Source organism: Rhagoletis zephyria, unplaced genomic scaffold (assembly GCF_001687245.7).
Source record: "Rhagoletis zephyria isolate East Lansing unplaced genomic scaffold, Rhagoletis_zephyria_1.1 Rzeph_scaffold_03568, whole genome shotgun sequence".
Classification (NCBI taxonomy): Eukaryota; Metazoa; Arthropoda; class Insecta; order Diptera; family Tephritidae; genus Rhagoletis; species Rhagoletis zephyria.
This window is the reverse complement of record NW_016160651.1, coordinates 3,383-15,288: the sequence shown is the minus strand read 5'-3', so window position 1 is coordinate 15,288 and position 11,906 is coordinate 3,383. Positions and strand designations below refer to the sequence as shown.

At 36.0% G+C, this 11,906-nt stretch overlaps 1 protein-coding gene across 1 annotated transcript in view; it reads left to right on the top strand.

Annotated features, from left to right (window-relative positions):
- Window positions 1-10,038, top strand: part of Mdr50 (Multi drug resistance 50) — a 46,261-nt gene extending 36,223 nt beyond the window's left edge. Inside the window, exons 13-14 of the mRNA XM_017624323.1 lie at window positions 9,405-9,551; window positions 9,646-10,038. Coding sequence (XP_017479812.1) covers window positions 9,405-9,551; window positions 9,646-9,843 — 345 coding nt within the window. The 3' untranslated portion in view covers window positions 9,844-10,038. The remainder of the gene's footprint in view (window positions 1-9,404; window positions 9,552-9,645) is intronic.
- The last annotated feature ends 1,868 nt before the right edge of the window (window positions 10,039-11,906 follow it).

The window sequence follows — 11,906 nt, the reverse complement described above, 5'->3', positions numbered from 1 at the left end:
TAGATATAGATATAGATATAGATATAGATATAGATATAGATATAGATATAGATATAGATATAGATATAGATATAGATATAGATATAGATATAGATATAGATATAGATATAGATATAGATATAGATATAGATATAGATATATCTTAATATTTTTCCGAAATATTTTGGTGGAGGTCTTCAAATATAATAGTGGTATTCACCAAATTGAGCAAGTGGCCTGGCAGTCTGGCAAAAGAGCAGATGAGTTCAAGCAACGACAGTTGACAACAGTCGTTGCTTCATCTGATCTACTCTTTTGCCACGATGCCAGGCCACTTGCTCACTTTGGTGAATACCACTAATAATTTCGTGTAATCTCGGCGGAAAAACTGCAACTCTTATTGATGATGCAGTCTAATGTAAATAAGAGTGGTCCAAAAACAGTAAAGACGGCGACTTGAAACAGCAACTCTGCTGCTATCTTTTTGTACCAAGTTAAACTTTTACGTAACGGAGAATGGAATGAAGCAAGTTGGTCCGAAATATCAATGCCTTTTTTAGCTTCATTATAGTCGATTATTGCATCTGGTTTCAAGACCTCTTTTCGTAGTCACGTTAGACATACCATCTCCATGGCATGTTGAAATCATAAGTACGTCACGTTTATCACGCCATTTCAGCACAGTATAGATATTGTTCTTTTGTCTAACTCTTTGTTCTCCCCTCCTTAGCTTCGCTTTTAAAACTTCTTGTGGCAAATTTCTTTTGTTTTTACGTAAAGTGCCACACAAGTTCGTTTTGCGACCTTTTAATACTCAGCCAACGGTAAGCAGGTATAATAGTTGTCTGCAATGATTATACGACCTTCATCTAAAATCCGTGAGTTGTACCACTGCTGAACCAGGTTTATCTAAACCTTCTACCTGATCCGTTATTCCGGAATAAATTTGGTATGACCATGTATAACTATTTACTGTACAGACCTTATATACTTTCATACTGTAGCGATCTGCTTTTGCTGGGTTGTATGTTCTTATAATAAATTTTCCATGAAATTTGACCATCGACTCATCAACGACTATAATATAGGAAGGTATATATAAACTACGAAAATTGTTTACCACTTTATTTATACGCAGGGTGTCCAGATTGTTTAAAAAAAAGCACAATTTCTGAAAAAATATCGCCAAAAATCCAAATTTTTTTAAATAAAATTCATGAAATCGATTTAACAAATCTTTTATTTTAAAAATGAGATCTTGTTATAATATATATAAAAACGAATATAATACCTTTAATAATAAATAACACAAGTCACTTATGTAATAGTGATGTAAAAACATTTTTTTTTTAAATACGCATACTTTTTAAAAATGTTTGTTTCAACACATTTTGCGATAGGACTGCGCACTTATTAAATTTATTATAACTCATATTAATTGATTAATCGCACAATCCGATTTTAAGAGCTCGGCGCTAAAAACTAAATAAAAACCTATAATAAGGCGGGATCAGCTATTTCTACAATATTTTCAAAAGCACCTATAGTGTATGAATCATATACATTTCTGTTGTTGTCATATTTTGAGCTATTCAACCTTGATAACATACTGTTTAATATTGGAAATAATATTGTTTAATATTGGAGAAACTATTAGCCTTCATATAACACTTTTTTCGAACTATTGAATTAAGGCTTTCTAACCTCATCCTATTTCGAATCTTAGTTTTTATTGAATTCATTACGGAAAAAATGCGCTCAACAAAGCATGTGAGTGCGGCAAGAATAATAATATGAATTTACTTGTATTTCCAAACATTTTATTGCCTGTTACGGTTTTCACTCCGTAAGCAATTTTCCGAAATTCTTCGGAGTCGGATGGAATGGTTCTGAGAAAAGTTATTTCATGGGAAAGTTAAAAGATTTAAATATTCAGTTTCCGCTACTTTTATTTCCTTCAAAGTCAAATAATGATTTGGCAGGTCCCTCAAACTCGCCCTCTTGTGATTCACACACTTTTCAAGTGAAAAAAATTAAAGCTTTTTTAAAAGTATTTAATGAACTAGGTAATCGTTTCAAAAGTTCTTCGATTAGCGTGATTAATCATTTGTGACAGTCTTTTAATATGCTTCTTCTTCTTAAGTAGGGCTGCCAGACGTCCCGGTTTTCCCGGACATGTCCCGGTTTTAGAATATTTGTCCCGGTGTCCCGGTCCAACCTTAAAATGTCCCGGGTTTCGTTTTAGTGTCCCGGTTTTTGATTTGATTGCACAAATTTGAATAAAAGTTCCAAAATCCCTACACTAAGAGAAAAAACGCGTTGTAGTATTCAGAAAAATTTTATGAATTCACTGATTATCGTTTAAAAATGTTCGTATTTAAAAATAATACTTTCATAACACGCACGCGTGGTGTTGATTCAAACTCAACATTTAAATGCACATTTACATGTCTGGCTGTAGCTGAGTGCGCGAAGATGCTTGCCACAATTTGCTAATTTCCAGAGGGCCAGGGCTCAATTCCCATTACAACCAGCATGGAATTTAAATATTTTTTAAACTTAATTATGAAAAAGCAATCGGTAATTGCAAATCGCTTCACTCTAATATGGGCGTATTTGAATTGTATATTTCTATACTAAAAACTAAAATTTGTATACTTAAATGTATTACGAGTTGGGTTGGTGCTCTTTCATATACGTATTTTTTTAATCTAGCACGCTTTTTTAATTATAAACTTCTTTCTCTCAGTGCACCGGTTTAATTTGTGAAATAGTCACATTTCGAGATAGTTGAACTTTGCACAAGCAATAGTTGATGATTAGTATATGTACCTAATACGTTCAAAATGACGTGCACAGAGTTTTACAATTATATTAAGGAAAGACAGAAGTTTTGAAACAAGTTCATAGCAACGGAAAATATGACTGATATTTTTATGTTATCTTGTACTTAAGTTTCTTTCTTTCATGAAACCTAGAGTACTTATAAGTACAGTGCCGTCAAAAATTATTGGCTCGGAGGCTCTTTCATCAGATCACAATTTCTAATCAGATCTTTTAGAAAAACTTTGAAAATGTAGCTTTTGAGCCAATTAATAAAGTGCAAGTCTGAAGTTGCCAGCAAATTTCGTTGATTTTTAGCATTTATTTATTTTTTTTGCTGACAGTGTCTTCCATATTAAAAGAATTATCGAACATAGTTTGTATAGAAGAAACTTTCAGTAAAAACAATACCAAAAATCAACTAAAATTTAATGGGCTGCAAAACTTCATTTTAAAAATTTTTATAAAAAGTCTGATTAGAATGTTGCAAATTTGTATGCAAATTTATTTAATTTTCCCGAGTTTAGCACAAAGTTTAACAATTTTATTTTTATGTTTTTCCATATGTTTAGTATAAACTGTTATTTTGTAAAGAATAAAAAAAGGTTCATGCATTGTGAAAAATTCTCTGTGCTTTAGTTGTGATAAGTTGTTTTGTTTTGTTGGCGTACGTTGTAATGATCTCATGAACTCATGTTTTTATGTTTCTGTTTTTGTCTGTCAAAATAAAATTTCACTACATCCTTTCGCACGTCGAAATGAAAGAGAAGGGAGCGAGAGGCCCCCCTAAAGTGTCCCGGTTTGGCAAGAGAGATATCTGGCAGCCCTATTCTTAAGTCAAGTTTATCACGCAGTTCATTAGCCTCTTCTGCAAAATTATCGTGGGAAACTAAGTTTGGTATATTTTTATAATTGGAAAAAATTTATTTGAAGGCAAAAAAATCGCCAATGGCGATTCCCTAAATTTTTACGCGCAAATGTCAAAAAAAAAATCGCCAAATTGGCGCGAAATCGCCAAATCTGGACACTCTGTTTATACGTGGGTCTACTTTATGAGTTCTTCGTTCGCCAATAACACCTATTTGGATTTCTGTAAAGTGCCAGCATATTAGAATAGAGGTGAGCCTGTTATAAGACACATTTATTCTGTGCATAAGAGGATCATAGCAAAGCACGTCCAACTTCCAGTAGTGCTCAACTGGCGGCCCATATACATAACGACTCCAAAAAATGTTTTCAAATCCTCTCACTGACATTTTTCCACCTCGTCATTTGACTGAATTGTGCAGTTCGTACTTCTTTCAACAACTGAGCGTAGTTATTAGTATGAAGTACCATTTCATCAATTAATTCATCAGGTATAAAATAAGAATAGATTTTCTTCAAATTAACTCGACCGTCTTCACACATATGAGTAATAAAATAAAACAAAAAAAAAAAAAAGTTAAAGCAATATATAACAATTTATAAAAATTAGATGTTATGGTATATATGGACGTTCTTTAGCATATTAGAGCAAAAAACCTGTGGACGTGCGGCATTAACAAAATGCATTGTATGAAGACAGGGAAGTTGCTAGGGCGGCATTCAAATTCCGACTTTACTGCTTTTTGGACCACTCGAATTTACATACACACCGTCGTGGAAGATCGACCTATCTCGGCATCAAGTTCGAAAACGCCCTATGTTAGAAAACTGCTCAACAACGCCTTATTTCAGAATTTGATTGAAGAACGCCCTATCTCAGAATTTGGGTCAAATTTTCAATATATTTTCATTTGAGATAGGGCGTTTTTGAATCGAGTTCTAAGATGAGGTGTTCTTCAACCAAATTCTAAGTTAGGGTGTGTTTCCATAAAATTATGAAGTATAGCGTTCTTGAAAAGTTTCCTGAGATACGGCGTTTTTGAACTGGCTGCCGAGATATGTAGGTCGATCTTCCATGACGAAATATTTTGAGCATAAATACAGTTAAGCTTTGGTTTCCTCGAAAGCGGTAACATAAAAAAGCGGTCGCAACTTTACGTTGCCATGTAAATATTGCAAGATGACAATTAAGATGACGGCAATACACACTGTAATGTAATTTGACGGCACCGTAATATTTCTGACGGCAACAGTGACGTTGTGTAAATATTTATCAACGTTTTTTGGCAACGTCATATTTGTAGCGGTGGATTAGAAAATTTGTTTACAATTCTTTTGACCAAAATAAAAGCATTAAATATACATTTCTATGAATTTTGAATAATAAAGTGGAAAGTGCATGGATGGCCGAAGAGGATGAAGTCCTAATAAACGTTGTGAAAAGCAATGAATGCATAACAACATAAAAGCGCAAAGTTGCGCTACGTCCATTTAGCTTTACATAAAAGCGGTACCGCTATAAGCGTTAAGAATAGCGTTCGGTATGATACGGTCGTAATATTACGGCACCGCTTTTCGAGGAAACCAAAGCTTTACTCAAACAAGTAACTGACTGTTGATTTTTTTTTTTAATATTCACAATGTGGTTGCCTGGTTATCAGGTTTTCTGGTTATGTGGTTATATTTTTTATTCAGTACACAACATTAAAATACACTACAGAATAATAATTTTCAACCAGATAACCAGGCAAGTGTAAACAACCACAATATTTTTCAAGCGAAATTTTTTTTCTATAAAAATATTGCCCACGCTTTAACCAAAACTATAAAAATCAAAGTTTCAAAGTGTATATAAAATTTGGAAAAATTCCACAAATTTTCAAACTTTGTAATCTGAGTCTTTAGAAAATTTTTCGATACTCAATTTTATAACACACAATTTTATTGTCATGAAGTGCAAGTTTCAAACAGCGTGTTGATTTTTGATAATTTTTCTCGTGACGGTTTTGGTCTTTTTTATATGACAAGTAAAATTTATAAAAACTGTCGGAAATTTTTTTATATTTCATTGCAAACTGTCTTCCGCATTTTATCATAAGAAATGCATGCTTATATGGAAAAAAGAGCAAAAATTCGTTAGCAAAAAAATATATTAAAAATCAACGCGAATTTTTAGCCGGTTAAAACTTGCACTTGTTTTGGACTCAAATTGTATGTTGTAGCCCATACAATTGCATACCCGAAAATGTTGTAAAGATTCAAATGAAAAATTTTATGAAAATTTGTTAAGTTTTCCCAAGTTTGGTATAAAGTTTGGATTTTGATTTACATGGCTTTGGCTAAAGCATTGACAATATTTTTATAGAAAATTAACAAAAAAAAAAATTTATTTGGAAAACATTGTGAATATTATAAAAATCAACACGTGTTTACTTGTGTGAGTTAGTGCACATTCAAACGTCATTGACTGGTTCAAAACTTGTTTCTTCGAGTGGAGAGTTTGGGCTCTTAACAAACGTTAAGAGACAAAAAAAATCAAATCTCCGAGAGGATCTCGATATGTTGGTGAAAGTTAAAATATATAAAGAATTTTTTGTGATTTTATACAAAAAAAGTAATATTTTTGTGTGATGCACATTCATACATACCTGGGCGTAGCCAGAACGATATTTAGGGGGGGCCCCATACAAAAAAAAATTCAAAACCAATAACTTACTTACTAAAAAATTTTTTATTATAGCTTAAAATTATTGTAACCAATAGACGTAAATATGTTGCAACTAACTGTTGTAACTGTATAAAACTATTCGTCGATTTTATTGTTAACTTTTTACTGAGCATGTTTATTTTACGAGGAGGAAGCATCGAAAGCCTAACCCCGTCAGTGTGAGACTTTAACCCAAACTAAACTTCCTACCGTCATGTACCGTTCCCCTCCCGGTACCACCGTCAAGGATTTCGTCGGGATTATAACGCTGTGTGACTGATAAGGTTATAGATCTATTCTCTTCTTCTTCTTCTTATTTGGCGCTGTAACCGCCAAAGCGATTTTGGCCAACCGACGCCAATTGGAAATGCCAAGTGAAGCCAGAATACTTTCAGAGGTGGGGCGTCGGTGTCCATTCGAACGACATGGTCAAGCCAGTTGAGCCGCTGTATTTTAATTCGCCATATACCAGCACGGGCATGATGAGTGATTTATAGTGTGGTTTTCGTACGTCGAGAGAGGACTTTACTCCTGAATTGCCTACTCAGTCCAAAGCAGTACTTGTTGGCAAGAGCGATTCTGCGTTGGATTTCCATGCTGACATTATTATCGGTGTTAATGCTGGTTCCCAAGTAAACGAAATTCTCTACTTTCTCGAAATTACAACTGTCGAAAGTGACGTGGGTGCCAAGGCGCGAATGTGGTGATTGTTTGTTTGATGACAGGGATACTTCGTCTTGTCCTCGTTTACCACCAGACCCATTCGCTTTGCTTCCTTGTCCAACTTGGAAAAGCCAGGACAGGCTTCGCGGCTGAAACCCCGTCTGGTGGCGAACGGCAACAGAGCAGAGCTGGTGGTATTGCTCAACGTCATTTTTCACAGCCGTATGAGTTTTGAGGGGATATAGGAAACTTCTTTTAGTGCTGTCGAAAGCGGCTTTAAAGTCGAAATATAGGTGGTGAGTGCCGATCCTTTTCTTGCGGGTCTTTTCCAAGATTTGGCGTATTGTGAATACCTGGTCTATGATAGACAATACATTTGATAAGACCTTGCCACCTATACTTAGAAGGCTGATCCCGCGGTAGTTGGCACGCATGGCGGGGTCGCCTTTCTTGTGGATTGGGCAGAGCGCACTTGAATTCCAGTCGTCGGGCATGTACCTTATTACCTCCTTGCCATCGTAATTAAATAGCTCAGCTGACAGGCCGTCAGCTCAAGCAGCTTTGGCACTTTTCATCATAGTCAGGCGCTGGGATATCGACTCCATCGTCATCGACTGGGACCTCGGGTTCGTCTTCTCCACTTCTTTCAGTGCTTCTGCCATTCAAAAGGGTCGAAAAGTGTTCCCTCCATATTCTGAGTATGTTTTGGACATCGGTCACTAGGTCGCCATGGTTGTTCCTACAAGAGTCTTGACACCTTCCGTAAGTCGCTCAACCCTCTACTAAAAATTTCGGGTGTTTTTTCTGTCGGCCAGCATTTCAATTATTTTCTCACACTCCTCATCATACCAGTAATGAGCGGGAAATGTGGTTTCACTGATCGCGCAAGTCGGTTTGTTGAAGAGTGCTCTCTCACAGCAGGTGTGAGGGTCGAGCGCCGAATCCATTGGCCGTCTGTTTTGATTGCAGCTTTTCGACGTTGAACTTTCCTTGCATTGTTGGGGGCCCTTTTTTGCTGCTCCGAGGTTGGGTCGTATATTGGATGCATCAATATAGTAGTGCCAGTCGATATTTGGCCCTCGGAGTGTAAGTATGTACACCTAAAACACTGGAAGCATGCCTTCCGTCTATCGCAACATGCTCGATTTGGTTTCCCGTTTTTCGATCTGAAGACACCCATGTAGCTTGAAGGATCTTTTTATGCTAGAACCCAGTAATACACACTGCCAAGTTTCGGGCCCCGGCGAAGTCGATGACCCTCAGCTAATATGTACGCTCTAAGTTAAGAGAGCCTTGGATACACATATGAATGAGATGTTGAAGAATCTCGCTTTGATGCGGATTGTGGCTAGCCTTTCGTCCAATAGAGTGAACGCCGGTCTCTCTCCCACCACAAATCCAACACCGAATTGCACTCCTTTACGTGGTAACTGTAGTAGACGTCGCAAGGCTCCACCCTTACCTTCCTCGCCCCGCCCATCGCATTTCGTGGATGGCGGTGATGTCAGCCTTTATTTTCCCTAGGACAACAACCTGCCGGGCAGAGGCACCATCCCGATTAAGGGTTCGGATGGTCCAAGTGCATACCCTAAAATCATAGTCCTTCCTATGTTTGCCGTGATCGTCATCAAAAGAAGGGGTATTATCCGAGGCATGTGTTTTTTTCATTGGGCGGGGTTCTAACGTGGCGGGACCCAAACCCAGCGCACGCGGGCCACTCCCAGTTGAATGGCAGTCGAAAGCTATGCAGTACTGGGAAATGTACAAAACATAGTGGTCAAAAGCGAATATCTCAACTAAGCCCTGATGTATTTTTTAAATTCATAGCTCTACATACCTGTATAGTAAACCAAATAGCCGGACCAGACGTTGTTTAAAATAAAAAATGTAAAAAATAAACTTTTTTCTTCCTACGCTTATCTTAAATTATACACATAGGTATGTATAAATATGAGGGCGTATTGAACATTTTGAGTATGCAGATTTTTTATGCTGGTATATTCATTTATGCTAAGTATATTACTTGAATTTGTTTTGTCACACTTAAGAAGTAAACGTCTTGGCTGTTCACCCAACCGGTCTATAGTTTTATCCATAATCTCAGATTGTACAGAAAAGACTAAGCACTTGAACTATAAATTTATTTATAGTTTCTGTTCAATCCATTTTGTGGTAATATATTTCAATATCTAGGCAAAAATTTGGAAGTTAGGGGGGCCCGCCCCTCACCCCCCTGCCCCTACCTGGCTACGCCCATGCATACATACATACATAATATGCATTTCTTTCTTCCGCATTTTGGAAGCAAATTGAGAACTTTAAACGTGTACATATATTTAATATGATTATATTTTACAAATTGCAGGGCTATGAGACACGCATGGGTGAGAAAGGCACACAATTGTCCGGTGGTCAAAAGCAGCGAATCGCCATCGCCCGCGCCATGGTTAGAAATCCGAAAATCTTGCTACTTGACGAAGCCACATCAGCTCTTGATGCTGAGAGCGAAAAGGTTTATATTAACTACATACATACATCAGTTTTTTTTTTTTTTATATTTGTGATCATATGGACTGTACAAGTATAATTATTTTATTTAATTGCAGATTGTACAGGATGCTCTAGATGCGGCTAGTAAAGGAAGAACAACTATTAGCATTGCTCATAGATTATCTACAATTGTTGACTCCGATTTGATATTTGTGCTCGACAATGGCCAAGTTGCTGAATGTGGTTCACATAAGGAGCTCTTGAAGTTGCGTGGTATATACAACACACTGTGGAGACTGCAAACTGGCAGTTAATAATAATACTACGATCTTGCACCGCATGGTGCTACTTATTAAGCATCTGTCGATATATTTATGAATCATTAGTATGCCATCCTAGTTACTTCTGTGAAATACGTTTTTATGTACTTAAATTAGGGTGGCCCTGTGGCACAATAAAGTTAAGGCGTGCCGACCGCCACCCAAATTTGAATATAAGTGGTTTTTCGCTTAACGTCTTATTTAGTTTTTCAAATTTTTAGATGTATATATTTAGAAATAAAATAGGGCGAGCAATGATTATACTCTTTCAGCTTGTTTGATTGTAGAGGCGTGGCAGCCACCTTTTCGAACAGTTAAAATTTTTCCAATGTTTTTTTTTAAGTGAAACTGTGGCTGCCATGGTTAGAATCATGCAAGAAAAATGTAAACTATCTTTAATATTACGTTCAAATTGGCCCCATTTATGTTATTAAATGAAAAAGAGCTTTTTGGAAAAAACAATCGTCTACATTGAGCATGGCGCAATAAACAGGTGAAGTAATAAGGCAGCATTCTCTGTTCATTTGCTGACATTCGGCTACCTTATATTTCACAATGTTGCCTTTATTCGTTGAACGTTTTATATGTTGCTTCTTTGCAAGTATTTACATATATTTTGGGGCGATTATTATTTGCTTGCAACATTGTTTTTTTTTTCTAAAATTTTCCGTTTGAATTTTAGTGGAAAAATACTATAATATTTATTTGTGATTAAAAAATTAATAATGCCTAGGCGAAGCCTTGTAAATTGCAGAAAAACGAATAAGTTGGATATTTCAAATATATAATGGCGAAGTAATTTTTGGCACCACCAACTTCTCCGAAAAATTATTATCCCACAGCCATAAAATAGACCTTCCAATAAATATGAAAAAGCTATTTTTTTAATTGCAGGCTGCGTATCCGTATAATTTATTTAAATAGGCGCTTGAAAGGCGAGCAAAAAATTCGTTTGTACACAGGAATCGTACTTTTAATAACATAAAATAAAAAAACACATTTTTCCACTATTTATTGATTGCTTCACAGACAACATAATTATTTTTATACCCAAGCGCACTTGTTCAAAAGGGTATATTAATTTTGTTCACATAACGGTTGTTTGTAACAGCCAAAACGAATCGAGATAGATAGATATAGACAAATGTATACATAAATGCTCAGAATGAATAGAGAAGTCGATTAAGCCATGTCTGTCTGTCCGTCCGTCCGTGTACACGAAAACTCGAGCACAAATTTAGATATCTCAACGAAATTTGGTATGTAGGTTTCCATTTATCCAAGGTAGGTTGGTATTGAAAATGGGCGAAATCGAACAATAACCACGCCCACTTCCCATATAACGGTAATTACCAGAAATACGAAAACTGCGATATTTTAGTAACTACTGAAGATAATTCACTCAAAATTGACATTTAGAATAACTTTTAGACGAAAAATAAGAATATTAAAAATTTTTGGAAAATGGGCGTAGCCACGCCCACTTATAGTTACATGTGTATATCTTGGTAACCGCTGCACCGATTTCTTCCAAACTTGTCACAGTTGTTGGCCTTGGTACAGCATACCAAGCGAATGAAAGGACAGAACCGCAAGTTTTGGAGATAGCTAAAAAATCGTATTTTCATTTTAGCGATAGCGAAATTTAGAATCCGGCTGCTGTTCGACACAGTTGGCTTTTTGATTTCGAAAAGAACTTCATCAGCAGGAAACGCAACATTTTCAGATATGAATATTTTAGCATACTTCCCAAATTGTTTTCCATAATCTTCGTCTTTCTTTGATAAATAATGGCTAAAAGGATGCGTGTTTTCTTCTAAGAGTTTCATGAAACTTTCCCAAATATCAATAGCACTAAAATTAAAAAAAAATCGGAAAATAACCACGCCCACATCCCATATAACGGTAATTTAGAGAAATACAAAATCTTCGATAAATCAGTAATTATTAAAGCAAATTTATTCAAAATTGATGCTTGCAACAATTCTTTGCCAAGAAATACGTTGATGGTAAAATTTTGAAAAAGGGGCGTGGGACCGCCCCCTTATGATCACATA